Source organism: Mesoplodon bidens, assembly GCF_964165515.1.
Source record: "Mesoplodon bidens genome assembly, chromosome: 4".
In the NCBI taxonomy this organism is placed as follows: domain Eukaryota; kingdom Metazoa; phylum Chordata; class Mammalia; order Artiodactyla; family Ziphiidae; genus Mesoplodon; species Mesoplodon bidens.
In genome coordinates this window covers 152145142-152169321 of record NC_138160.1, presented here as the reverse complement: position 1 = coordinate 152169321, position 24180 = coordinate 152145142, and the positions used below count along the sequence as shown (strand labels likewise).

General features: G+C 58.1%; 1 protein-coding gene across 6 annotated transcripts; it reads right to left on the bottom strand.

The window, feature by feature from the left end:
• Positions 1-1343: 1343 nt before the first annotated feature.
• MIER2 (MIER family member 2) lies at positions 1344-23561 on the bottom strand. Of its 6 annotated transcripts, none has more exons than XM_081231190.1 (14): positions 23494-23528; positions 15689-15779; positions 14861-15003; positions 11426-11551; positions 10870-10993; positions 10258-10349; positions 9919-9988; positions 6383-6534; positions 6187-6268; positions 5999-6093; positions 4248-4372; positions 4031-4164; positions 2789-3227; positions 1344-2302 (listed from the first exon to the last, which is right to left on the bottom strand). In XM_081231190.1, the coding sequence occupies exons 1-14, from the start codon at positions 23500-23502 to the stop codon at positions 2281-2283; spliced, it is 1704 nt and encodes a 567-aa protein (XP_081087316.1). In that variant the 5' UTR covers positions 23503-23528; the 3' UTR covers positions 1344-2280. The 6 variants fall into 6 exon arrangements, with proteins under 6 accessions (XP_081087316.1, XP_081087317.1, XP_081087318.1 ...); XM_081231191.1 differs by having other exon boundaries at positions 9928-9988; XM_081231192.1 differs by having other exon boundaries at positions 10258-10328.
• Positions 23562-24180: the final 619 nt, after the last annotated feature.

Sequence of the window (24180 nt, the reverse complement as noted above, 5' to 3'; positions counted from 1 at the left end):
GGACGGGTCCAGACGCACAGGGAGGACAGGACGACACAGGCAGAGTCTGCAGACGACGACAGGGGTCTGCTGAGTAACCAGGGACCCAGGAGCAGAGCCCAGAAGGGACAGCCAGGAAGCCCCCCAGCAATGAAAGGCATCAACCCTCAGGTCCAAGGAGCTCCATGTAGGAAACACCAGGCGCAACACAACCAAACATACAGAGAAAATCACGGTAGGAAAAAAAAAGACATCGTATTTAGGGAACACAAGTGAAAATGCCAAATTTCTCGTCAGAAATAAGAGAACCCAGGAATAAATGGAACATCTTAAAAATGCTGAAAGAAAAAAAGGAAACCTAGAATCTTATACCAAGTTAAAAAGAAAAATAGTGCTTGAAAAACCAAGGAGGGGTACGGACATTTTCAGCCAACGAGCGCGAAGAGCACATTGCACAGACTCACTTCCCGCCTCAGGAGGGTGAGCCTGCCTTTGGGGGCCATGGGAAGCACCTGTTGGGACGGTCCCGACAGCTCCAAGCGCTGCGGGGCCGGGCAGCCTCAGGCAGGGGCGCACGGAGGGGCAGCCACCCTGGAAGTTCTCACAAAAGCACAGGGGAACCACCACGCGGTCCAGCTCCTGGGTGTTCACCAAACACACCCCCGCACACGGGGGCTTACGGGCGCTGCGTCCACCGCCGCCACACTGGGGACACCGAGGTGCCCTCGGGCAGGCAGGCGGAGCAACGTCACAGTCCGTTCCAGAAAACACACACTCAGCACAAAGAAGTGAACAACGAAGCCACGAACAGCCACGGAGGAACCTTAAACGCACAGAGCGAGGCAAGAAGCCAGCCTGGAGAGGCCACTTACTGAGACAGGAGGAAACCAGAGAGCAGCAAACACCTCTGAAGCACTGAAAGCGTGAACAGACCAAAAACTCTGTCACAACCATTCCAATCCTTCCCATCCCACCCAAACGCCCCGGGCTCCCACACTGGCACAGCCAGCTCTGCCGGGACTGACCCCTGACTCCACACACCCAGCACGACTGGCCCCCGAGCCGCCTCCTCCACTCGGCCTCCCTCCCCGTCCAGGCGGCCCTCACCCTACCCGTCCAGTCTCCACAGGGGCCCCAGCCTCGCCCTCACGTGCGCTCACAGGCAGGCCTGTCCCTGTCAGGGTCCAGCTTGAAAGTCACCTCCACTTGCCTGGCCACCTCCCTCGCACCGTCACTGAGACACAGCATGCTCCCCCACGACCCCCGTGCCCCCAGGTCCCTGGATGGGGCCCAGCACGAGGTCCACTGAGGGACCAGCACCTCGTGTCCCACCCACCTGACCCACCACGAGGCACCCACGGGGCTTCAAATCAAGTTTAATAAATAAAACAGCAAGGGGATCAAGGCAGTTGTCACTTCACAGTGTGGTCCTTGGGCCGAGGGAAGGTCGAGTCCGGCCCTGCAGACAGGCTCGAGCCAAAGCCCCCTTGGTGACACCGGGGCCGGGAGCGCTGCCCTGCCCCTGGAGGACCCCACTCCGATTTGTAAACAGAAACATAAATAAAACGAGGAGGCTGGAGAGAAGGCCCAGGACCCCAAGCCATCTTGCTGGGAAGCCTCAACAGAAACACGACCTAGGGGGTCAGGGAAACGGGCTGGAGCCGGGCCCCTCAGTGTGGCAGGCAACAAGCCTCGGTACCAAGGGGCTGTGAGTTCTGCGTCCTCAGACCCATGCCCGAGGCTGCCGGGGGCCCCAGGGTGGGGGTGGGGGCATAAAGTGCGGCTTTTCCTGAAGTGGAGAGAGCGGGTGGACGTCAGGGCGGGGCGGGCCGACATCGAGGTATATGGCTCTGTGCCCCACAGGGTTTGGCACCGAGTAGCAGCTGCCCCCTAAGTCCTGGGTGGGGGCAGCCCGAAGTCCGGCCAGGCGCAGGGAGACGGTCGAGCAGAGTGCCGAGGGTGCCGGCGGAGGCTGCTGGTAGGGGCGGCGTCCGGCCCCACCTCCCCACGTCCCTGGCGGGGCCGGGACGCCTTCCTCGCCTCTGCTGGCTGGATGGGCCAGCCCTCCGCGCCCAGCCGCCCGACGGGTCCCGTGGTGGGCGCAGAGGCTGGAGCCAGGCAGCAGTGCTGGTGCGTGTGTGGCGTGGGGAGGGGCCACCGCTCAGCCCAGTCCTTGACGTGCTCTAAGCAGAGGGGCTACCGGAGGCCCGCGAGGAGGGGAGGGTCAGGAAGACTGACAGGCAGGCCTCACGGGGGCCCCAAGTCCAATCTGGGCCACACACGCCCGCCTGTGGCCAGGGATCAACAGGTCATCACGTTACAGCTGCAGGGGGAGAGAGGGAGAGACAGGAGATCAGTGCAAGCCCAGAGCAAGAGGCCCGGCACGGGGGCGTGGGCGGGATGCGGGCTGGACCGTGGCCCCGCCCCTGCCTCGCCGCCCCCACAGCCCGCACAGCCGCCTGGCCTGGCCTCCCCCTCTCGAGGCAGCACTGTCCTCGGCAGCCGCACTGTCCTCGGCGGCCGCCTGGGGAGGGCTGGGAGGGCTGGCAGCTCGGCAGGGCCGGGAGGAACCTGGCACTGGCCCCGTTTGTACCTTCTTGGATTTTGAGCCACCACATGAATGTATTACCTAGCCAGGAAGATAAATGAGCCAAATAAAAAACAGAATAAAGCTAAAGAAATCACTAGCCTGCTCCGTGGGGCCACGCCATCCTCGGGCCGGGGGGGGGCAACCCCTCCCACTGGCCTCAGCTTGGCCTGAGGCTGGGGTACAGCAGCTGGGGGTGGGGCGGGGAGGGGCCGCACTCACTGTGACAGGGGCTCCGAGTGCAGCCCAGGGGCCGGGCACACGGGGTGGGCGGCCAGGAAGGGATTCACATCCCCGATGCCGATGAGTCCAAACTCGGCAACCGACAGAGCCACCTGTGCAGGGGCGACGGCCTCCTCGGGCTCTCCGTCCATATCCACGTGGCTGGAGATGAGGGGCAGCTCCTCGGGGAGGGCCCCGGGCAGGGCCAAGTCCACAGCCAGCCTTGGGCTGGCACCGGGCTCTGCAGCGGCCATGGTGGGGGAGTAGAAGGCCGGCTCAGCCAGGGCTGGGGGCCGCCGAGGCAGGGGCACGGCCGGGGGCGCGTCTACGTCCGGTGGCTGGAACGAACAGGGCCCTGGCTCCGAGGACGGGGGGCTGTCGGGGGACTCCCCGGGCTCGCCAAGACTCGCAGACGTGCTGCTGCCCACGCTGAGGGGCTCTGTGGGGGGAGAACACGGCTGTGGCCAGGCCCCTACAACGCCCACGCCCAGCTCCACCGGCTCAAGAGCAACCCGGTACGGCCTGCTCGCCCAAAAGCCACTGTCACCTCAGGCTGTGCCCGGTGCGGGGCTCCAACCTGCCGGGTCCAGCAGAGCCAAGGACCCCTCCTCACAAAACGCTCTCACACAAACACGTAAGACATATAGGGATGCAGAAAAGCCCTGTCACACCGGAAGGGCACACTGAGGCTAAGGGCCCCGACTGGGAAGGTCGTGACCCCCATCTTGTAGGGCGGGACAGGACGCAACAGTTCACAGAGGGAGAGGGGCATGGCCTCGGGGTGCTCCCGCACACGGCCGTGGGGGCAGGCACGCGGACAACCCTCCAGGTGGACCACAGACCCAACTGGACCCTGGAACCAGAACAGGGGAAGCCCCAGCGTCCAGCAGACCCACAAAGCAGCATCCTTGTCCCCTGAGGTCCCCTTCAGAAACTGCAGTCGCCACCTGGGCTCTGTCCTGCTCCCGCACGGCCCTGGGCCCGGACACCAAAGGGGGCGTGACACCCCCTGGGCTCCCACCTGGGACTGCAGAGCAGCCCCACTTGGGCCCCAGGCCGCACAGGGTACCCCCATGTGGAGAGCCAAGTCCCGAGGATGACTTGTGTGTGACACCCTGTGAGACCACGTGGGGGTGAAGGGACATTGGCCCCCAGATGCCACTCGCTCCTCCGTGTCCACCAGCCCAGGCTGGGCTGCCAGGGAGAAGCGTCCCCTGAGAAAAGGGGCCACCCCCCACTCACCGGTGCGCATCTGGGTCAGGGGGTCCCGCTCAGGGCCCGGGCCATCGGCAGTGGCAGGCAGAGACAGGGGCGGCGAGGAGCGGGGGCGGCCAGGGCCATCGGGGTCACCGCCATCCAGGTCCTGGTCCGCGTCCCTGCAGGGAGAGGAAAGGTGAGGGCAGGGGCTGCCTCAGGCCAGGGCGCCTCTCCCACCGCCCCGCGGGCACCCGGCACGTACGTGGTTCCCGACGGGCCGTACTTCCGGCGGCCCAGCCGAGTCTGCTGGGAGAAGTAGTCGTAGCGCTCAGACTTCTTCCACAGGTAGTAATACTCCACGCAATCGCCCACGGACCGTGTGCGCACCTGCGGGCGGTGCCGGTCAGCTTGGCCCCCAGCCCCTTCCCAGCCTGCTCCCCACCGCCCCGTGCCCTTAGCTCAGCACCCCATCTCGTGGCCCCCGCTCCGTGCCCAGCCTCGGCTCCAGGCCCACCGTCCACCTCCCTCGCCCCAGACGCCCCGAGGACGGCCGCACCCACGTGTGCTCTGTTCCTCACAGGCCCGGCGGAGGGGGGCGGACAACCCCAGCCCAGAGAACATGCAGAGCAAGCCCACTTCTCGCTGAGCGTGGGCGTCACTGGTGCTCCAGGGAGAGCCGTCTGCACAAGGGCATGCCGGGTGTGTGAGCCAACTTGAGGGCATGTTTACAACGTAGCACGAAAAGCCAGGCCTGCATCCTGGAAGGCCAAGGTGGCCCCACGGGCTCGTGTCCAGGGTGAGCGATCGGGGCGTCTTCCCATCTCGGAGGATCACCCGCAGCAAGGCCAGGGCTGTGCCCGCAGCTGACAACCCCACCACCGCGGGACCCAACGCCCATGCCCAGGGAGGGCTGAGGCAAGCAGGCACAGGGGCACCCAGGGACTGCCTGATCTTCTCACCGAAACCCTCTCATGCAACAAGTCTCCCCGGGGCCAGCTTCACCGCAGACCTGAGACTCCGGTGGGAGAGAGGCCACCAGCCCTAAGCTGGGTGGGGGGCGTGCGGCAGACAGCAGGTCAGGACACAAAGGCAGCAGCCCAGCGGGTTCTGGGGCAGAAGCGGCCTCCGCTATGGGACAGGCGAGGCAGGAGCCACGGGCGCCGGTCCCAGAGGACCAAGTGCTGCCTGGCCACGCCGGGTTCGGTCAGAGGGGCACCATCCCTGTCCTACAGAGCCCCGCGAGGGCCCCTCACCCACTGCACCCTCCCAGGGAAGACGCCCAGACGGCAAGCGTGAGCCCAGTGCCGGCCAGGCCCTGCTCCTCCACCTGTGGGGAGTTGGAGTGGCCAGGGCTGCCGGCCCCAGGGGAGCAAGACAAGACAGGGACGAGGGGCCAGAGTGGGAGCCACTGCGACAGCGCAGAGGGACAGCCAGGTTCCCAGACGAGCCACGGGCGCCTGGCCAGGCAGACGTCCAGGGCTCGGGGGAGAGGGCTGGGGCAGCAACAGAGGTCAGCGTGGGAGTCGTTACAAGGGAGCCACAGGAAGGGAGCACCCAAGCGGGGTGTGGGAAGACCAGTGACCCAGGCCTGGTGTTAGGGACACGGGCCTGGGGAGGACAGGGGGTGGGACATGGATGTGGAGACGGGCATGGGGACCTGGCATTAGCAGCCACTTCGGTCATGCCTATTTGGTGCAATGGTGGGAGAGCGTGTGTCCCTGAATAGAGTGAACATGGAGACCCTCAGTCCCCATGGCAAGGGGGTGATGGGGGAGATCCAGGCGAGGGTCAGCGCTGGAGGACTGGCAGTGGGCACGAGACCCTTCCCCAGATTGGAACCTTTCCAGGGGATGGGGGAACTAGAGAAAGATGAGCCGGGGAGCCCACCACGAGCCTGGGGTTCGTTCTGACCTCCCGCTGCGGGTGGACAGCAACTGTGCCAGCTCCCAAGCCCTCCAGCCCCAGAGCAGCCCCCAGCGGGCCGGGAGGCACGGCGGGCGGGCAGGGCCTCACCTTGTTGGCCTGGATCAGGTGGAAGTTCTTGCCGTGCACACGGAAGCCATGCTCGAAGTTGCGGCGCTCCTCCTCGCTCCAGGCGCACAGCCCGTCTGCAAAGGTTGGAGCGGTGGGGTGGGGGGGTTGGTCAGCGCGGTCCATGGTGGGGGTGGGGGGGTGGGGGCCGGGGCTGGGGCTGCGCTCACCTCGGATCACCTTCACGTTGAACCGCAGCCTCCGCAGGGCCTCCTCGGCATTGAAGTTGCATTTCACCAGCTCATACAGTGCCTGGGGGAGAGGAGCCACCATTGCCCAGGACAAGTGGTTTCCCTTGAATTCCTCACAATCACACAACCACACTGGCCCAGGCCCCACGGCTCCTCCGCCCCCAGGGCCGCCCACCTGCTCGCTGTCTTTCACCGCCTCTCCCTCCGGGAGCTGAGACTCAGCCACCTCGTGCCACCGCCGCTTCGCCGCCCGGTACAGGAACTCCTCCACCTCCCCCTCAGGAAGGATGCTGGGGTCCCAGAGCAGCTGGTCTTCATTCTCATAGACTGTGCAGGAGAGGGCAAGTTCACATGCCGGCACGCAGTCTGCACCTCCTCTGACCGCCTCCCCAAAAGCATCACCAGCAGGCCAACTCGGCCCCTCTGGAGGACAAGGGCCCATCAGGGGCCTGGGCCTCCACCTCCGCATCTCACAGGGCCAGCTCCGGGCACCTGGGTGCTCGAGGTGGCGGGAAGGCAGGAAGGGGTGGGAGGTCAGTGGGCCCTGAGCAGCCAGTTATCAAGGCCAGCGTCCCAGAGCGGGCAGCAACTAGCCCAGGCTGGAAAGGGGACTTCTGAGCGTGTCCCATGAGGAGGGGCTGCAGGACGAGCTCAGGGAGGTGAAAGGCAGAGGCCCGAGGGAGCAGCGAGAAGAGCCCAGACTCGATCAAGCACAGTGGGGAGACATGGGTGCCAGCGGCCGCGCTCAGGCAAGAGCTCCCACGGCTGCCTCAGTCCCTATAACCGCAGCATCGAGAGCAGACCTCCCAGGGAGAGGAGGGAGGGGAGGAGAGGGCAGCAGAGGTCCTGCCCTGGTGGGGGAGGGGGGCAGGTGCATTAAGGAAGGATAAGAAAGGGACTCTGGCTGCAGTCTGCTTTGGGGCGGGGGAGGGGGGGGGGCAGCCTCCAGCAGTGGGGAAGGATGGGCAGCAAGAGGCAGAAGGGAGAGTTCAGGGCCAGGCCTGGGGAGACCCCAGTGTCAGCATCTCTTGATTACTCAGGGAAGAACCACAGGGGCCAAAAACTAAACAACACACAAAAGCCAAACACCCAGTGCAGTGGCTGAAGAGGGGAACCGGCTCCATGCTGGACTCGCTCTTTTGAGGGAACCAGCGACTCTGGGGCTGGCGCCCCTGTAGACCTGCGACCACCTCTCTCCATCTGCAAAGTCAGCCCAGAGTCCCAGCCCCTCTCTAGAGAAAAAGCGACACCTGCCACCATCGCCGTGTGTCTACCTATGGCGTGAAGGTGAGAGGAAAACCGCATGACAACACGTAACTCCACAAACAGCTGGACATCAGGGTTAGCAGACAGGACTTCAGTATAACTATGATTAATGATTTAGGGAAAAGGACAAAATCAATGGAAAGCTGGAGAATTTCAGCAGAGAACTGAAATCAATTCAAAAGAATCACACGGACATTCTAGGGCTGGAAAATGCAGCGAGTGAATTATGAACCCACTGGGCAGCTTCAACAGCAGCAGAAGACATGATTAGTAAAATTGGAAAGAATTTCATTCAAAAATATCAAACTGAAGCTTAAAGAGAACATAGTGTGGGACATGTGTAAGACGGTCAAGCAACCTAAGACATGAGTCATGGAGGAAGAGGACAAAGCACAGGACCAATTTTGAAGAGATAATGGCCAAGCAGTGGTTAAGCATCTGCCAATGCAGGGGACACTGGTTCGAGCCCTGGTCCGGGAAGACCCCACATGCCACAGAGCAACTAAGCCCATGCGCCACAACTACTGAGCCTGCGCTCTAAAGCCCATGGGCCACAACTACTGAGCCCGCATGCCACAACTACTGAAGCCCACGCACCTAGAGCCCATGCTCCACAAGAGAAGCCACCACAATGAGAAGCCCGCGCACCACAATGAAGAGTAGCCCCCGCTCACCGTAACTAGAGAAAGCCCACGTGCAGCAATGAAGACCCAACACAGCCAAAAATAAATAACTAAATAAATTTATTTTTAAAACACACACACACACACAAAGGAGTCAGTGCAGTAATGCAAGAAAAAGAAATAAAACTTAAAAAGATCACAAAGAAAGAGGTAAAGTTATCATACACAAATGATATGATTGTATATGTCTAAAAGTGCAAAAGAATCTACAAGGTAATAAAATTAGTGAGTGAATTTAGCCAAGTCACTGTGTACAAGATTACTTAAAATAATAAACTGCATTTCTGCATTTCACAAGACTGCTATACTGAAAACTCTAAAACTGCTAAAAATAAAGAAGACCTAAGCAGAGATGTAAGCTATGTTCGTGAACTGGAAGTGTCAATATCATTAATGTATCAATCTCCCCCAAATTAATAAAGAGCCAATGCAACCATAATCAAAATCCTAGCAGGCATTTTTGAGACAAATGACAAGCTAATTTGAAAACTTATATACAAATAAAAGTTACAAAGCTGGAGGGTTTGCACCATCTCATACTAACTTCAAAGCTGCAATAATTAAGAGAGTGGTAAGGACCCAGGGTTAGACAAGAGAACAGAAGAGAAGCCCCAAAAGGCAGATATACATTACGGACACGATTCCTGATAAAGGCACCACTGCAATTCAGTGGGGGAAAGAATGGACTTTTCCATATGCAGGGCTGGGGGGTGGTGGTCAACCCTGACCCATACCTCCAACCATACATTAAAATTAAATTAGATCATAGATGCCAACATAAAAGGGGAAATGAAAGAGCATATCTTCAAGACCTGCAGACTCCCTAGACAGCATACAAACACATTGTGGCTAAAATAAAGATAAGCTGGATTTCACTGAAATCAGACACCACAGACTGGGAGAAAACGTCTGCCGTGCACACAGCCAACCAAGGATGTGCATCCATACAGAAAGGACTCCCCCAAGTCACAAGAGAAAAGCAACCCAATTTAAAAGGGGAAAGGCCTGAGCAGGCACCTCCCAAGAGATACCAAGTGGCCAGTAATTGCAAATTAAAGCCATAATGGGGCACAACTCCACACCCGTCAACAAGGCAGACCACACCAAGCGCTGACGAGGACATAGAGCAACTGGAACTCCCACACTGCTGGTGGGGGCCCCACTCGGTGCCTACTGATGAAGCCCCAGGAACAAGTGTGTGTGTCCACGAAGACAACCACATGGCAAACCACCGTGAACACTGACCAGCAGAAGGATGAGCCAACGTGGCATGGCGCGTGCACACGAGAGAACCCAACACCGTAGTGTACGTGACGCACACTCATGCCAGTGGGATCGAGAGACAGACAGACAACAAGTCCAGGATGGTGAGCGCCCTGAAGAACAGGGCCAGGCAGAACGCAGAAAGACACACATCTCGAAGGCATGTGGGACGAGCCCTGGATGAGGTGAGGGACTGACGCGTGGGTGACGTGGGAAGAGCCCACACACCCAGGGGAACAAGCGCAGCAGCCCTGGGGGTGGGGATGGGGGGGGTGGCCCACAGGGCCCAGGACCAGCCAGCGGGGAGGGACGGCCACTTCTCAGAATGTCCTGCAGGCTCAGCTGCCCTGGGGAGGTGGCCGCCGGACCTGGGCCAGGACCCTCAGGCTCGCTCCGAGGACCTGGGAACTGGCTCTGGCTGGACCCGGGAGTCTCTCCTGGAGGAGTGGAGTTGGCATTTCTCCTGCTCCCTGTCCCCCCACCTCCCAGGCCCACTTACTCTTCTCACCCTGACGGTTCGAGTGTAGCTTGCTGAGGTCGGCTTGGAACTGAGGCCCAACCATGATCTCCTGCAAAGGCAAAGGCCCAGGAGAGTCAGGGCAGACGGAGGCCCAGGCGCACGGTGCTGATGGGGGCTGCAGGCTGCCGCCCAGAGCCAGGCCACCTGGCCCGAGGCGTGAGGGGGGAGGCAGAGGCCAGCTGTGCATGTGACTGTGTCCAGTGCAGCCAGTCCTGGGGCAGGGGCGGGGGGGCCTCGGGGCTACGGCACTCACTCGCAGTCAAGCCCCAGCCCAGCAGAGGCCCACGCTGAGGGTGCCGCAGGGTCAGGGCCGCGCACCTTCTTACACTTGTTGGCGGGAAGCGGGTCCTCCTCGGTGTCCGACGAGCTGGAGGAGCCAGGCTCCTTGTCTGCATCAGACAGGAAGCGGGTTTTGGGGAAAGAGGAGCAGCTGAGGCACCTCCTCGGCCCCGTGCGGCCCCCCAGCCAGCAGACCCCGGGGCCTCCACCCCACTCTCCATCCACCTGACCCCCACGTGTGCCCCTCCTGAGAAGCGGCTGGGTCCCGGCCAGGTGACGGGCTGTGACGGGCACGGAAGCGGGGACGCAGCAGGCCGCCCTCTGCTGCAGTCATAAACCAGGGGCCCAGGCCCCCAGCACCTCACGCTGCTGCTGCTCAGGCCACAGGGACGCACAGGGAGTGAGGGGTGCATGGCCCGAGGACGCTGCCCTGGATCTAACGGACTTTCAGTCACAGGAACCAACACGTTCCCTCCTCACATAAACCAAGGTCACCAGCCTCAGCTCACTGGCAGGGCAGGGGAGACAGGTCCCTACAGGGGCTCGAACAAGAGCAGGGCACCCCCAGGGGTGCCGATGTCTGTGCCCCCAGTGGCCCAGGGCCCCTCCTTGCCCCGCCAGCCCAGGAGTAGGAGCGGGTGGGACACCTACGTCCACTCTGATTAGGGAAAAGGTCAGAGGCCTCATGGGAGGTCACAGATGGGGTGAGGTCATCAGCTGAGGACTGTGTTTCTTCCTCTTCTTCCCCTGAAAGCAAATCCTTCGCTATTTGTTCCTTTTAACAAGAAAGTAGAGAATGTTTTTGCAGTTTGCTTTAACAATCTCAAACAACCCTAACCCGAACAGCAGTGATGGTGCCAAGGCGGACGAGCCTCCCTCTAGGCGCGCAGGACTCCCACGGGGCTGCTTCCCTGCTCCGCGGACGAAGCACTCGCACGAGGGTGGGCCAGCCAGGGGCACCGAGTCGGGGAGGGACACGGCCTCCGCCCGAGGCTGAGAACAGTCAGAGCCCCTCCCTCCTGGCCAGGCCACGACCTGCTCTCGGGACCCGGAGCGTCTCTCCCTCCCAGAGCCGTCCCTGCGACCACCCTGACCCTGGGTGTGTGGCCACAGCCAGCAGCACTAGCTATACCCACACTGCCAGGCTATAAGCCGCGCTTCTGCCTGTCTAGGGCCTTCCTGCCCACCCCCAAAACCGCCCCCTCACCTTGTCCAGGGTCATGTCCGGGAGGGTGGTTGCGGCGTCGCTGCCCTCACTCTGGCGCTCCGAGATGGGGTCCGAGGCCTCGTAGCCGTAGAGGGCCAGCAGCTCGTCAAGGGGCATGTCGCTGCTCTGGGGGGCAGGGTTCTGTCAGCAGGGCTGCTCTGGGGCTCTGCTCCCCCACCCCTGAGCCCGTCAGCCCCACGACCAGTCACAGGGACTCACCCCGGCCAAACTGCACGCCCAGCCCCTCGTCTAAGGGCCCCTCACAGCCCCAGGAGGGCACCGATGAGACGCCTGAGCCCAGAGGCGTCCGCTGTCTGCCCAACGCCCCTGGCCGCGAAGGACAGAGCCGGGCAGCCTCCCGTCCACCTCCACCTCCCGGCCCAGGCCTGTGCAAGCTCCACGCAAGCACTGCGAGGGCAGCCAGTGTCTGGAAATCAACTGTCACCACACGGGACACCAATAAACAAGAAGGGGAAAAACGTGGCCCTTTAATGAACGTAAAAAAGGCATCTGGTCAAACCAACATCACTCCTGATTTTTTAAAACCTTCAGTATGCTAAGTAAAGAGATGGACGCCTCTTCAATGTAACAAGAGAGGTGGCTGACCCTCGCCGCACCGACAACGAACAAGAGGACGCTCGAGGGCCCCACGGCTGCCTAACACTGCTGACACTTGGAGCCACCGTGATATGACAAGAGACAGAAATAAGACCCTTAATTACCGGGAAGGAAGAGGCAAAAACTACCGCTACCTTCCACTCCAGTACTGCTTTCCAATCCTGTTTCTACAAACCTCGCCTGCTCGAGGCCAGTGCCGCTGGCCATGCTGCGTCCTGACCCCTGAGGGTCACAGTCGGCTTCCAGCCTCCTGCACACGCCCTCTCGTTCTCTCACTGTCAACTCCTGCCTGGGGGGCTTCGGATCCCTGCGGAAGACCTCCCCGCCGACCCCCAGCCCTTCCTCTCGGGTTTCCCTGTCCAGGCTCTTTTATTCTCACAGCACCCCCAGTGGGGATCACTCACTGTGCCTCTCCCGGTTTCTAACTGTGCACCTGTGGGTGGGGTGGGAGCTGACACGGTGGCTCCCTGGGAAGCAACCTGAGGAGCAGCACGGGGGCGGCTGGGGCAGCCTTTGAGGTCAGGGCAGGGGCACCAAAGTGCGCAAGCGTCAATGCATGCTCACTAAGGGCTTCAAGAGATGCCCGTCTCACTAGAGAACACCCTGCAATTCCTGTGTGACGCGACAGGTTTTATGAGAGCTCACCCTGAGGGGGTGTCGTTTTGATCTTCTGTGGGAGGAAAGGGGAGGTAATGGAGACGGCACCCTGGAGCTCAGGGCTGGCGGACAACTCCCGCCTCCTGCCAGGCATTAGCCAGATGAGGGAGACCACTGACTGCGCTTCTTGACGGAGTAAAGCTCAGCGTAAAAGCTTTTCAAGCACAAAATGCCAACCTTGGAAACCTTGGATCTGGCAGCATGAACTTCAGGAACCACAATGCCTGCTGTAGGGGGACAAAGGGCAGGTGTTTCTGATTTTGCTTTGGATAGTAAGTTCCTTCTTTTACGTCATCAGGTTACAAATATTATGTCTGAAGACTTTTTTTTTTTTTTTTTGGCCGTGCCGCATGCCTTGGGGGAGGGATCTCAGTTCCCTGATCAGGGACTGAACCGGGGTCACACCAGTGAAAGCGCAGAGTCCTAACCACTGGACCTCCAGGGAACTCCCCTGAAGAAAGCTTAGCTGAGGTAATTTAGCTAATGAATAGCTGATTTTTTTTTTTTTGGTTACTTTTGAGAAGTTCTGAATTCAAGCTGAACTGCTTAAAACTGATTTTTCTTTTTTGAACAGAAGACATGTTTTGGTTATAAGACCAAATGGGCACCAAGTGATACACAGCACCAAGCTAAATAAATGCCCTATGATTACTCCTTAAAAAAAACACTCAAGTCCCAGGACTTAAAAGACATCTGGTGAGATCAGTGTTGACATTTAATGGACTGAATGTTTGTGTGTTCCCCCGCCCCAAATTGATATGATGAAGCCCCAATGTGACTGTGTTTGGAGATGGGGCCTTTACGGAAATAAATGAAGTTAAATGAGGCCACAAGGATGGAGTCCTGAATGGAGTCCTGATGCAACAGGATCAGTGTCCTCGTAAGAAGAGACACCACAGAGCTAGCTCTCCCCGAGAGGACACGGCAAGAAGCAGCATCTGCAGCCGTGAAGCAGGTCCCCACCAGACACAGACCTGCCAGGCCCTGGTCTGGGACTTCTGGCCTCCAAAACTGCATGAAAATAAATCTCTATTGTTTAAGCAGCACAGTCTGTGGTATTAACAAATGTGTGCTTTCTAGATTTCATACAGCGAATTCTGTGGACATGTGGAAGATTCATACGTCACAGAACCAATATTCACCAAACATCTCACCCACGCAGAAGGTGGCAATATCACACATGGGTCAAGATCACTCCAAGGTCAAGACCAATGGATCTTAACACCAAGGACAGAAACTACTGGATCTGGTTATAGAATTCACTTCACAAAACTACCACTTGCTGCATTTTGGAGCAGCATCAAAGAATATCCACAATTATCTGAAAAGATTGTTAAATACTCCTCCCTTGGGGCTTCCCTGGTGGCGCAGTGGTTGAGAATCTGCCTGCCGATGCAGGGGACACGGGTTCGAGCCCTGGTCTGGGAAGATCCCACATGCCGCGGAGCGACTGGGCCCATGAGCCACAACTACTGAGCCTGCGTGTCTGGAGCCTGTGCTCCGCAACAAGAGAGGCTGCGACAGTGAGTGGCCTCCGCTGGCCACAACTAGAGAAAGACCTCGCACAGAAACAAAGACCCAACACAGCCAAAAATAAATAAATAAATAAATAAATAAATAAATTTATTAAAAAAAAAACACCCTCCCTTTTCCAAGAACAGATCTATATGAGGCTAGATTTACTCTTTAACCAAAAGAACAAATCACAACCGACTAACGTCTGCCTTAAAAGACAGCGTTCACAGACATTTACAAAAATGTCAAACTAGTCCACTCTTCTCCCTAATTTTTTCGTCTGGAAAATAGTTATTTTTCATTTTCCTAAAAATGTGTTCTTTCTACTAACAATGGATTTGCCATATCACCAACATAAACAAAGCTCCTTGAGACCCTCAATAATTTTTAAGAGCACAAAAAGGGGTTCTGGGGGCAAAAAGTTTGAGAACAGTAAGTTCAATGTCCAGCCACCCGCTTGTCTGGAGCCCAGCGCCCCATGAAGGCGGGACTGGCCTGGTCCATCCCTTGACCTCAGTGCCCAGCATGGTCTGGCCTGTGCAGACAGAGGGTCGGCGGCACAGGTCGCCGTGAAGTCCGAGGAGCTCAGAGACTAAGCAGACGGAGCAGCTGCGAGGCCCCCTGGACACCCCGCCCACCGGGTACCTGGGAGCCGAAGTCCTTCTCTAGCTCCTCCTCCGGCTTCTCTGGGCCCCGCGCGGCCCCCTCATGCTCCTCCTGGACACCGTAGTTGCGAGACAGGATCTCCGCCAGGTGGAACTGATGGTCCGCGGACCCCATGGACACCACTGTGGGGAGACAGCGGCCCGTGTGAGCTCCTCGCCACCATCCCAACCACTGAGCTTCTGCAGACGACCACAAGGCGGAGGAAGCCTCGGGGGCCCAGCTGCCACCACAGGGGTGTATGCACGCGCGTGTGTCCACGCGGCCGGGGTCGGCACGCAGCAGCCCAACCGATGTTCAGCCCTCCTCTGGCCTCGGCCCAGCAGCTGGGGGACGTGACCAGATCTGGGGTTTTCCCAAAAGAACCAGGATGTGTTCACTGCTCTGTCTCCATGACTGGTCTTCAATTAGTTGATTTTTAGAAGAAACAAACGAAAAAGGAAATAGCTAGGTCTCACTCAACCCCAGCCAGGGAGCAGTGAGGGCCCAGGCTGGACCTGCACGTGGGTCCCGAGTGCAGCAGGGGGTGGGCAGAGCCACAGGGAGCGGACGGGAGAGGCAGGCGGCCAGCTCAGGGGAGGCGCAGGGTCCCGGGGAGGGAGAGTGCCTGCCCAGCACCACCCCCTCCTGCAGCCCCTGCCCCCAGCCTGGGCCCGGGCTGGCCAGGAAGGTCTGGAGAACGGAGGCACTCGGTCTGGACAACAGGAGACAGCCCTGGCCACCCCGCCCACACGCCCCATCCCGGGGCTCCAGGGGCCAGTGTGCCGTCTCTCGCACCTGCCAAGGCCCGGGCCCCGGGGAGGAAGGTACCTGCTGTGGTCTGCAAGCCGGGCTCCCCGGGGCACAGGCTGTGAGAGAGGCAAGAGGCCAGGCCAGGGCTCCGCCTCTCTAGCGAGGAGGCCTGCGGAGGAGACGAGCAGGGTTAGGGCCGGAGGCCAGACAGGGCGGGCGAGGGTCAGAGCCAGCCCCAGGGGCATGGGGCACCAGGTAACAGGAGGCCTCCACGGGCTGGGGGCGGGGCAAGGCGGGCCAGGTGTGCAGCTGCGCTGGAGTCCAAGCATCCCTGCGGAGACAGGCAGGGAGGGCCTAGGGCCTAGGGCCGGAGGCGGGAACGACACCCAGGGACACCGTGAAGCCCAGGACGGCCGGCCACCAGCAGTGCTGATCACAGCCCAGGACACAGGGCCCAGGTGACCCAGGCCCACACACAGCCCTGGTGGCACACCCCGCAGCCAGGTGCTGACACCACAGCCACTGCACGAGGGACCAGCCTCCGAAACTTTGTCTTAAAAAGGCAAACAGCCACTATGGAGAAATCTGGCAATTCCTCCAAAAGTAAACAGTTACCAAATGACCCAGCAATTAATTCTACTCCTAGGTACACACCCAAAAGAACCAAAAACATATGTCCATAAAAGGTGTACACACGTGTTCACAGAAGCATGACTTACCACAGCCAAAAGGTGTAAACACCCAAATGCCCATCACCAGGTGAATGAATAAACAAGACGTGGTCCATCCTTATAAAATATTACTTGGCCATGAAAATGAGAGAAGTCCTGACACTCGCTACCACGTGGACAGACCTTGAGAACAGGATGCTCAGTGAGAGAAGCCAGACACAGAAGGACACACAGTGTGTGATTCCACTGATGGGAAACGTCCAGAACAGGCCAGTCTACAGACAGAGAGTGGGTTCCTGGTTGTCAGGGGCTGGGGAGGGGGTGGGGTGACTGCTGACGGGGTCAGGTGTTTTTCTGGGGTGATGGAATGTTCCAGATAAAAGTGAAGGTCTCAAAACTTTGTGAACATACTAAAAATCACTGAATTAAACACTTTAGATGGGTATATTTTGAAGCACATAAGTTATACCTCAAATTTTTTAAAAGTGCAAATGAAAGCATCGTAACAGCTACCACTGGGACTTCCCTGGTGGTCCAGTAGCTGAGAGTCCACGCTCCCAACACGGGGTCCTGGGTTCAATCCCTGGTCAGGGAACTAGATCCCACGTGCCGCAACTAAGAGTTCACATGCCGCAACTAAAGATCCCACATGCTGTAACAAAGACCCAGGGCAGCCAAACAAATAAGTAAATAAACTTTTTTTAATTGTCTTTAAAAAAAAAGCTACCATTATCACGATGTTCAAAATTTAGTAAGAACAAGAAAACTAGACCAATATCTCTTACAAACAGAAACACAAAACTCAACAAAACCCAAGCAAACTGAGTTCAACGACATACAGAGAACACCGCACACCAATGAGGAGAGGCTCAGTGCAGGGATGCAGCACAGGTGTGACACCCAACACAACCAACACAGCAACAGACTAAACACAAAATCCACACCAAAATCATCTCAGCAGATGCAAAGACAGCACATAACAGAGTCCAACACCCTTTCATGATGAAAACACTCGACATATGAAGGCTGAAAGGGAACTTCCTGAAAAGGGCGTCCATCCAAACCCCAGCTACTGCCACCCCTGAGGCGAATGGCTAGCGCCTCCCCCAAAACCAGGGCACCATCTCTTCACAACGTCGTCCTGGAGGAGGCACCAGTCAGGGCAGGAAAGCAAAATAAAAGGAATCCAAATTGGAAAGGCAAGTCATGACCTGGGACACAGAGGATACTAAAGAATCCACTAAAGAAACCAGAACTAATAAATGAGTTCAGCAAGGCTGCAAGACACAAGATAACCTACAAAAATCAACTTTATTCCTATATACTAGCAATGAACAATCCAAAGAGAAAATAAGGAAAACAATTCCATTTCCAATAGCACCAAAAAGAATAAAATACTTAGGAATAAATATAGCAAAATAAATTCAAAACTAATACTCTGAAAAGTGCAAAACACATTGAAAGAAACTAAAGATCTACATAAATGGAAAGACATACTATATTCACAGCTCAAAAGACTATTGCTAAGATGTCAATACTCCCCAATTCATCTACAGATTCAACAAAATGCCTATCAGAATCCCACCAGGCTTCTATGTAGAAACTGACAGACTCCAAAAATCATATGAAAACTCAGGGGACCCCAAACAGCTAGAACAGTCTTGAAAAGGAAGAACACTTCCCAATCTCAAAAGTATCCCAAAGCTACAGTAATCAAAACAGTGCGGTGCTGACATAAAGCTAGATATTTAGATCAAATTAATAGAACTGAGAATTCAAAAACAAACCCATATATTTACAGTCAAGCGAATTTTTAAAGGGGTGACAGAAAAATTCAATGCAGAATGAACAGTCTTTTCAACAAACAGTGCTAGGACAATTGGATATCCAAACACAAAATAATAACATTCAACTCCTATCCTACACCGCACACAAAAACTCACTCAAACTGGATCAAAGACCTCAAATATAAGAGCTAACACTATAAAACTCTTAGAAGAAATCATAGCGATAAATCTTTCTTACCAGGCAATGGTTTCTTAGGTAAGACACAAAAAGCATAATCAACAAAAGAAAAATAGATAAACTGGACTTCATTAAAATTAAAAATTTTTGTGCCTCAAAGGACACCATCATAAAAGTGCAAAGACAACTCACAGACCGGTAAAAGATATCTGCAAATCATACAGTCCCTTTCTAAAGGGACTAACAGGCAAAGTCTCTGAATAGACATTTCTTTAAAGAGATACACAAATGGCCAATCGGCAGGTGGAAGCAAAGCTCATCATTAGGGACAGCAAATCAGCACATATCACACACCACTTCTGTGACCAGGAGGACACATAATATCAAGTGTGGGGGGAATGCAGGCACTTGGGGGGAGGGGACATGCAATGGGACAGCGCAGGGAACACACCTGGGTGTCACCAGATGCCCCCCAACACGCCACCCTGGCACAGGGTGACCATCAGTGAAGGCAGGTGAGAAAGCAGACCCGGCCCCGAGGCAGAGCACACAGTCTACTGACCAGCCCCGCTCCCCTCCGCCCAGAAGGCACAGCCCCCAGAAGTCAAGGCCTTCCCTCTGCACTGGCCGCCCTGCTGTTCACACGCTCCTGAGCCCTGACCACCCCTTTGGGGACTCCTCGCCGGGTTCTTCTGCATGACGCACACCACCTGGTTAACAAGCTGCTTGTTTCTCTCTTACAAAGCTGCCCTTGTCAGCCTGAACCATGGGGCCCCAGCCAGGGACCAAGGGGGGCAGAGGGAAAAGTTAAGCCTCTCCTCCCTGAAACATCCAAGACAGACAAAAACATTCATCCACGCTGAGACCTGTTCACGAGCGTTCTCAGCAGCATGACTCACAACAGTCAAAGGAGGAAAGAACCCAAATGGCCATCAGATGGAATATTACTCAGCCAGGAAAAGAGGAGAAGCACTGACACTCGCTACAATGTGGACAACCTTGAGAACACGATGCTCAGTGAGAGAAGCCAGACACAGAAGGACACACAGGGTGTGATTCCACTGACGGGAAATGTCCAGAACAGCCAAATCCACAGACACCGAGAGTAGGTTCCTCGTTGTCAGGGGCTGGGGAGACGGATGGGGGAGAGATGACTAATGAGCGCACGGTTTCTTTGGGGCTGGTGAAAATGTTCCAGAATTGACTGGTGATGGCTGCACAACTCTATGAATATACTAAGAACCACTGAATCGCACACATTAAAATGAGTGAATTGTATAGTAAATGAATTATACCTCAGTAAGGCTGTTTACAAAAAAAGAAAAAAAAATAGAATACAATAGTTAATAAACTAAATTATCAAATTTTAGAAAAACAAGTTTAGTAGGAATTTCCACACTGATTTCCTCACTGGGTCCTCAAGAGGTTGTGTAATCATTTTCTTCATAAGAGAAACAGGCGACTTGAAGCTCAGAGAGGTCAAGTCAGTCACCGGCCGTTCACAGCACCCTGGATGGTCCCGCCCAAGCCTAAGGCCCCTGTTTTGCCAAAGTGGGAGAAGGAAACGGATGAGGAGCTGACTAAGCAAGTTCTGGGTTAAAAAGAAAAAGAAGGAAAAAAAAGTGGGTTGGGGGAGGAAAGAAGGAAGGAAGACAGCATTCTACGGACTTGGTCCCAAAGGCGAGTGGGGTGGAGGAGGGAGCAAGCCCAGGGCGGGAAGGCTGGGCCCAGTGCTCAGATGGAGGCGCTGCTGGAAGCAGAGCAGCGTCTGGTTCCTGCTCAGCCCTCCGAGCCTAACCCGCAGCGACGTGTGGGAGGCCATCCTCCAAGGTGGCTGCACCCAGGCATGCCACCCACAGGCGTTCCTCCAGGCACGGGACACCGACGGGCCTCCCTACCCTGTGCGAGGGCTGGGCCTGGGACTCTGGTGAGAGGGCTTCCACGTGACCCCCAAGACTAAGCTGTGAAATGCAGTGCAGTTCCCACAGCCGCCCATGATGTGAGGAAGCACAAGCCACAAGGAGAGGCCACGCCAGCAGGTGGCATCACAGCCACACGTGGGCGAAGAAGCTTCCCTCCACTGGGGCTGGCTCAGCCCCGCCACCAACCAACCACAACCACATGAGGGACCAATCAGCCCTCAGAACCGTGACAGGTAATTAAAAACCGATGGCTGGGGCTTCCCTGGTGGTGCAGTGGTTGAGAGTCCACCTGCCAATGCAGGGGACACGGGTTCGTGCCCCGGTCCAGGAAGATCCCACATGCCACAGAGCGGCTGGGCCCGTGAGCCATGGCCGCTGAGCCTGGGCGTCCGAAGCCTGTGCTCCGCAACGGGAGAAGCCACGTCAGTGAGAGGCCCACATATCGCAAAAAAAAAAAAAAAAAAAACGATGGCTGCTTTGAGGAACTGAGTGTTGAGGTGACTCATCAGGCAGCAGCGTTAACTAGACCCCCCCACCCCCCGCCCACACCCAGCAAAGGTGCCTTGTCCCGCTGGGCCACCCAGCACTTCATCCCTGTCTGACCACCTGCAGAGCACCCGCTCTGGGCCGGCAGGCAAGAGGCACTGGGTGCACAGCAGTCAATCGACAAACAGGTTCTGCCTGTCCACTCTTGACGAGTCACCCGTCTCGTTGGGGATACGGATAACAAACAAGCAGATGTGCACAGTACTGAGGGGGAGAAAATGGGGTAGGGGGCCTGCACAACTAGGGAGGGCCTGTGTGGCCGTCTCCAGGCAGAGGCCTCCAGGGCAGCGGGACGGCACCACACAGCGAGTCCCCCCAAGGCTGCAGACAGCACAGGGAAACAGAAGGAGCCCAGGGGGTGGAGAAGGGTGCAGGGGGAGATCCTCAGAGATCATGCCACCGGGCCAAGGGTCACGGGGAGGAGATGCGCTTTCCCCTGAGGACAACAAAAAGCCATGTCTTTTTTTTTTTTTTTTTTTTTTTTTTGTTACGTGGGCCTCTCACTGTTGTGGCCTCTCCCCTTGCGGAGCACAGGCTCCGGACGCACAGGCTCAGCAGCCATGGCTCACGGGCCTAGCCGCTCTGCGGCATGTGGGATCTTCCCGGACCGGGGCACGAACCCGTGTCCCCTGCATCGGCAGGCGGACTCTCAACCACTGCGCCACCAGGGAAGCCCAAAGCCATGTCTTTTAAGCACAAGACAGAGATGGTGGACTCAGGTTTTTCAAAGAGTAAGCTGGGATCCGCGAGGAAAACAGTATGAAGCACCCCACCTTCTCTCACGGTGCTGATGGCTACTTTGGCGACAACAAAAATCAGGCAGCTAATCCTGATCAAGCACTTACTGCTCGGTTACGACTCGCCATTTTTATCAGTTCAAGACAGTGACTGCACAAGGTTCAGCTTCTCTGTGCAAGCATGGAGCCACGATCTCATGAGACCTCCCCATCTCAGAGAGAGTGACCAACCCAAGGTCACACAAAGTAAGAGGCTCCAGAAATACAACGGGTCTCCTGGGCAGAGGCTGGCCATGCCCACCACGACTGGAATTTGCACACCTGTTGTCCTTCACTGCCAGGCCCTAAGGGCCTCCCATGGAGCCAGGCATATGGACTTTCTTTTAGGAAACCAACCCCAATTCACTCAACAGGCACCACCCCAAACTGGACACAGGACAACAGGAGCACCCTGGACACCCGGCTGCCGTGACACTGGGCAGGGCAGAGTCAACAGCCAAACCCCACAGCGCTCAGGGCGGGCTGGCTAGGAGTCTGCCCCATCCACCTGTAACACGCAGCTTACCTGCCAGGCCAAGACAGCTGGCCCCTGGGGCAGACGCACACACAGAGCGCCGTGCCCCTGCTGGGCCACTGGGAGACTGGCTTCTGCCTCCGTCCCACAAGTCCAGCCACCACCCAGGAGGCCTGTTTCCCCAAACACCCTCTAAGGTAGGAAAGGTAGGAGAACTACTCTGGAAGGGCCCTTTGGGTCCAGCCACCCAGCATAAGGCAGGAACTAGCAGGGGAGGTCTGGCCTTGGACTGAGATGCCCACACCCTATTTGGCGCAAATGCAGGGCCTGTCGCTGCCTTTGAGAAGGTCACTGGTGGGAGAGTATGACCAGTCCTGCCCTCCACAACATCCACCCACAGTGTGCCAAGATACAAACACCCAGTGTGGCCCCATAACCAGGCCGAGCATCCCAGGACCCGGCTGCACCTCACCGCGTGGGTGCCTGCTCCTCTCTGGGCCTGGGCGGCCCCACCCATTGGGTGAGGATCACTTGCTGAGTCCAGGGACCTTCTTGGCATCCCCAAACAGAACGTCTGCGTTAAGAGTCACGTTTGCTGAGTCCCTAATAGGTGCATTATTCATTTCATCCTCACTAGGGCCCTATAAAGTGAGAGCAGGTTCGCACTGTTTTATCCGACATTCAAAAAAGCCCTCAAAGTGAAAGTTTTTCATCCCTGGTTTGACCCGCCACCAAGCTATTCAGTGTCTTGATCCCGACGATCCCAGGTGAGTCTGCTCAAACATCACACCCCAAACCCTCATAATCCGAAACACTGAACTCCAACATCCATCTGGCCCAAGAATTTGGGGTAAGGGGTCTTGGGCCCGCTTTCCGGACGGACAGAGAGAAGAGGCTCGGAGAAGTAACTTCAAGCCGCCGGTAAAGGCAGCCCTACGCCCCCCGCGGGCCGGATCCGCGCCGTGAGGGCCCCAGGTCAGAGCTCCAGTCCCGCCCGGAGTTCGGCGGGAGCGCGACTCCTTGGGGTCAGCGCCGCGGGGGTGGGGGGGTCAGCGGGCTGGGGTCCGGAGGGAGCGCGACTCTGCAGGGCGAGCCCCGCTGGCGGGGGAAGAGGGGGTGGCCAGCGGGCGGGGGCCCAGCGGGCGATGGTCTGGTGAGTCGGGGTCCGGAGAGAGCGCGTGCTCCGCTAAGTTGGCAGACGCGGGGCGGGCGCCGGGGGCGGCGGGCGGGGGAGCGGGAAACCTCGGGCGCGCACCCTTCCCCGCCCCCGCAGCCCCCTCCCCACCCCACGCCCCCGCCCCCCGCGCCACACATGCGCTCTGTCGCCCGCGATGTGGCAGCCGGGAGGGGGGGCCGGGGGCGGCCGCCGACGGAGCCCAGCGCCCCATGGGCCCCGACGGAAGCAGCGCCGCGGCCCGGCCCTGAGCCCCGGGCAGCAGTCTCCGGGCTCGGAGCCCCCACGCGGCCGGGCCGGGCGGCGGGGGCGCAAGCCTGGGCGGGGGCCGGCTCCCCTAGCCCGCTCACTCACCTCCGCCATGGCCGTGTGTGCGCGGGAGGCGGTGGCCGCGCCGGGATCCCCGGATGCGGGGCCGCGCGCTCATTGGCTGCAGCCCCTGGGCGGGCGGGGGCGCTGGGGCGGGGCCGGGGGCGGGGCGCGGGCGGGCGGGCGCGTAGTAGGTGCGCGGACGGGGACGCGCGGGCGGGCGCGGGATACGCGGGTTCCGGGGTCTCGCGGACCTTGGCCTCGTCTGGGAGGTGGCGGTGCCGTGGTGGAAGTGCCAATTCCTGATCAGCACACCTTAAGCACTGGTCCCAGTTCCTCCTTCCAATCTGTAGTGCCCCCGTGTTACAGGTAAAGACACGGAGCCCAGGAGTGACAGGCCACCCGGGCACGAGCGAGCGGAAGAGCCCGGACTGAAGCCTGGGCAGCGAGGTTCTAGAACTTTCCGCACGTTTGCACCAGTGATGACGGATCTCATTGGAGGCTTGGAACCCGAGTGCCCAGGGTGGGCAGGGGAGGTGGAGGCCTGCCCGGCCGCTGGCTCTGGAACTGTGGTTGTCATGGGTTGTAACTAATGGATGAAACGTGATGGGCCCGCGCTGGGCACTGAGGGGGAGAGTGAACAAAGTGGTCCTGACAAGGATTCCCCCACGTCTCGCATCTTAGAGACGAGCTGGGGGCATCCAGGCGGAAGGTGTAGACAGAGGGGGCATG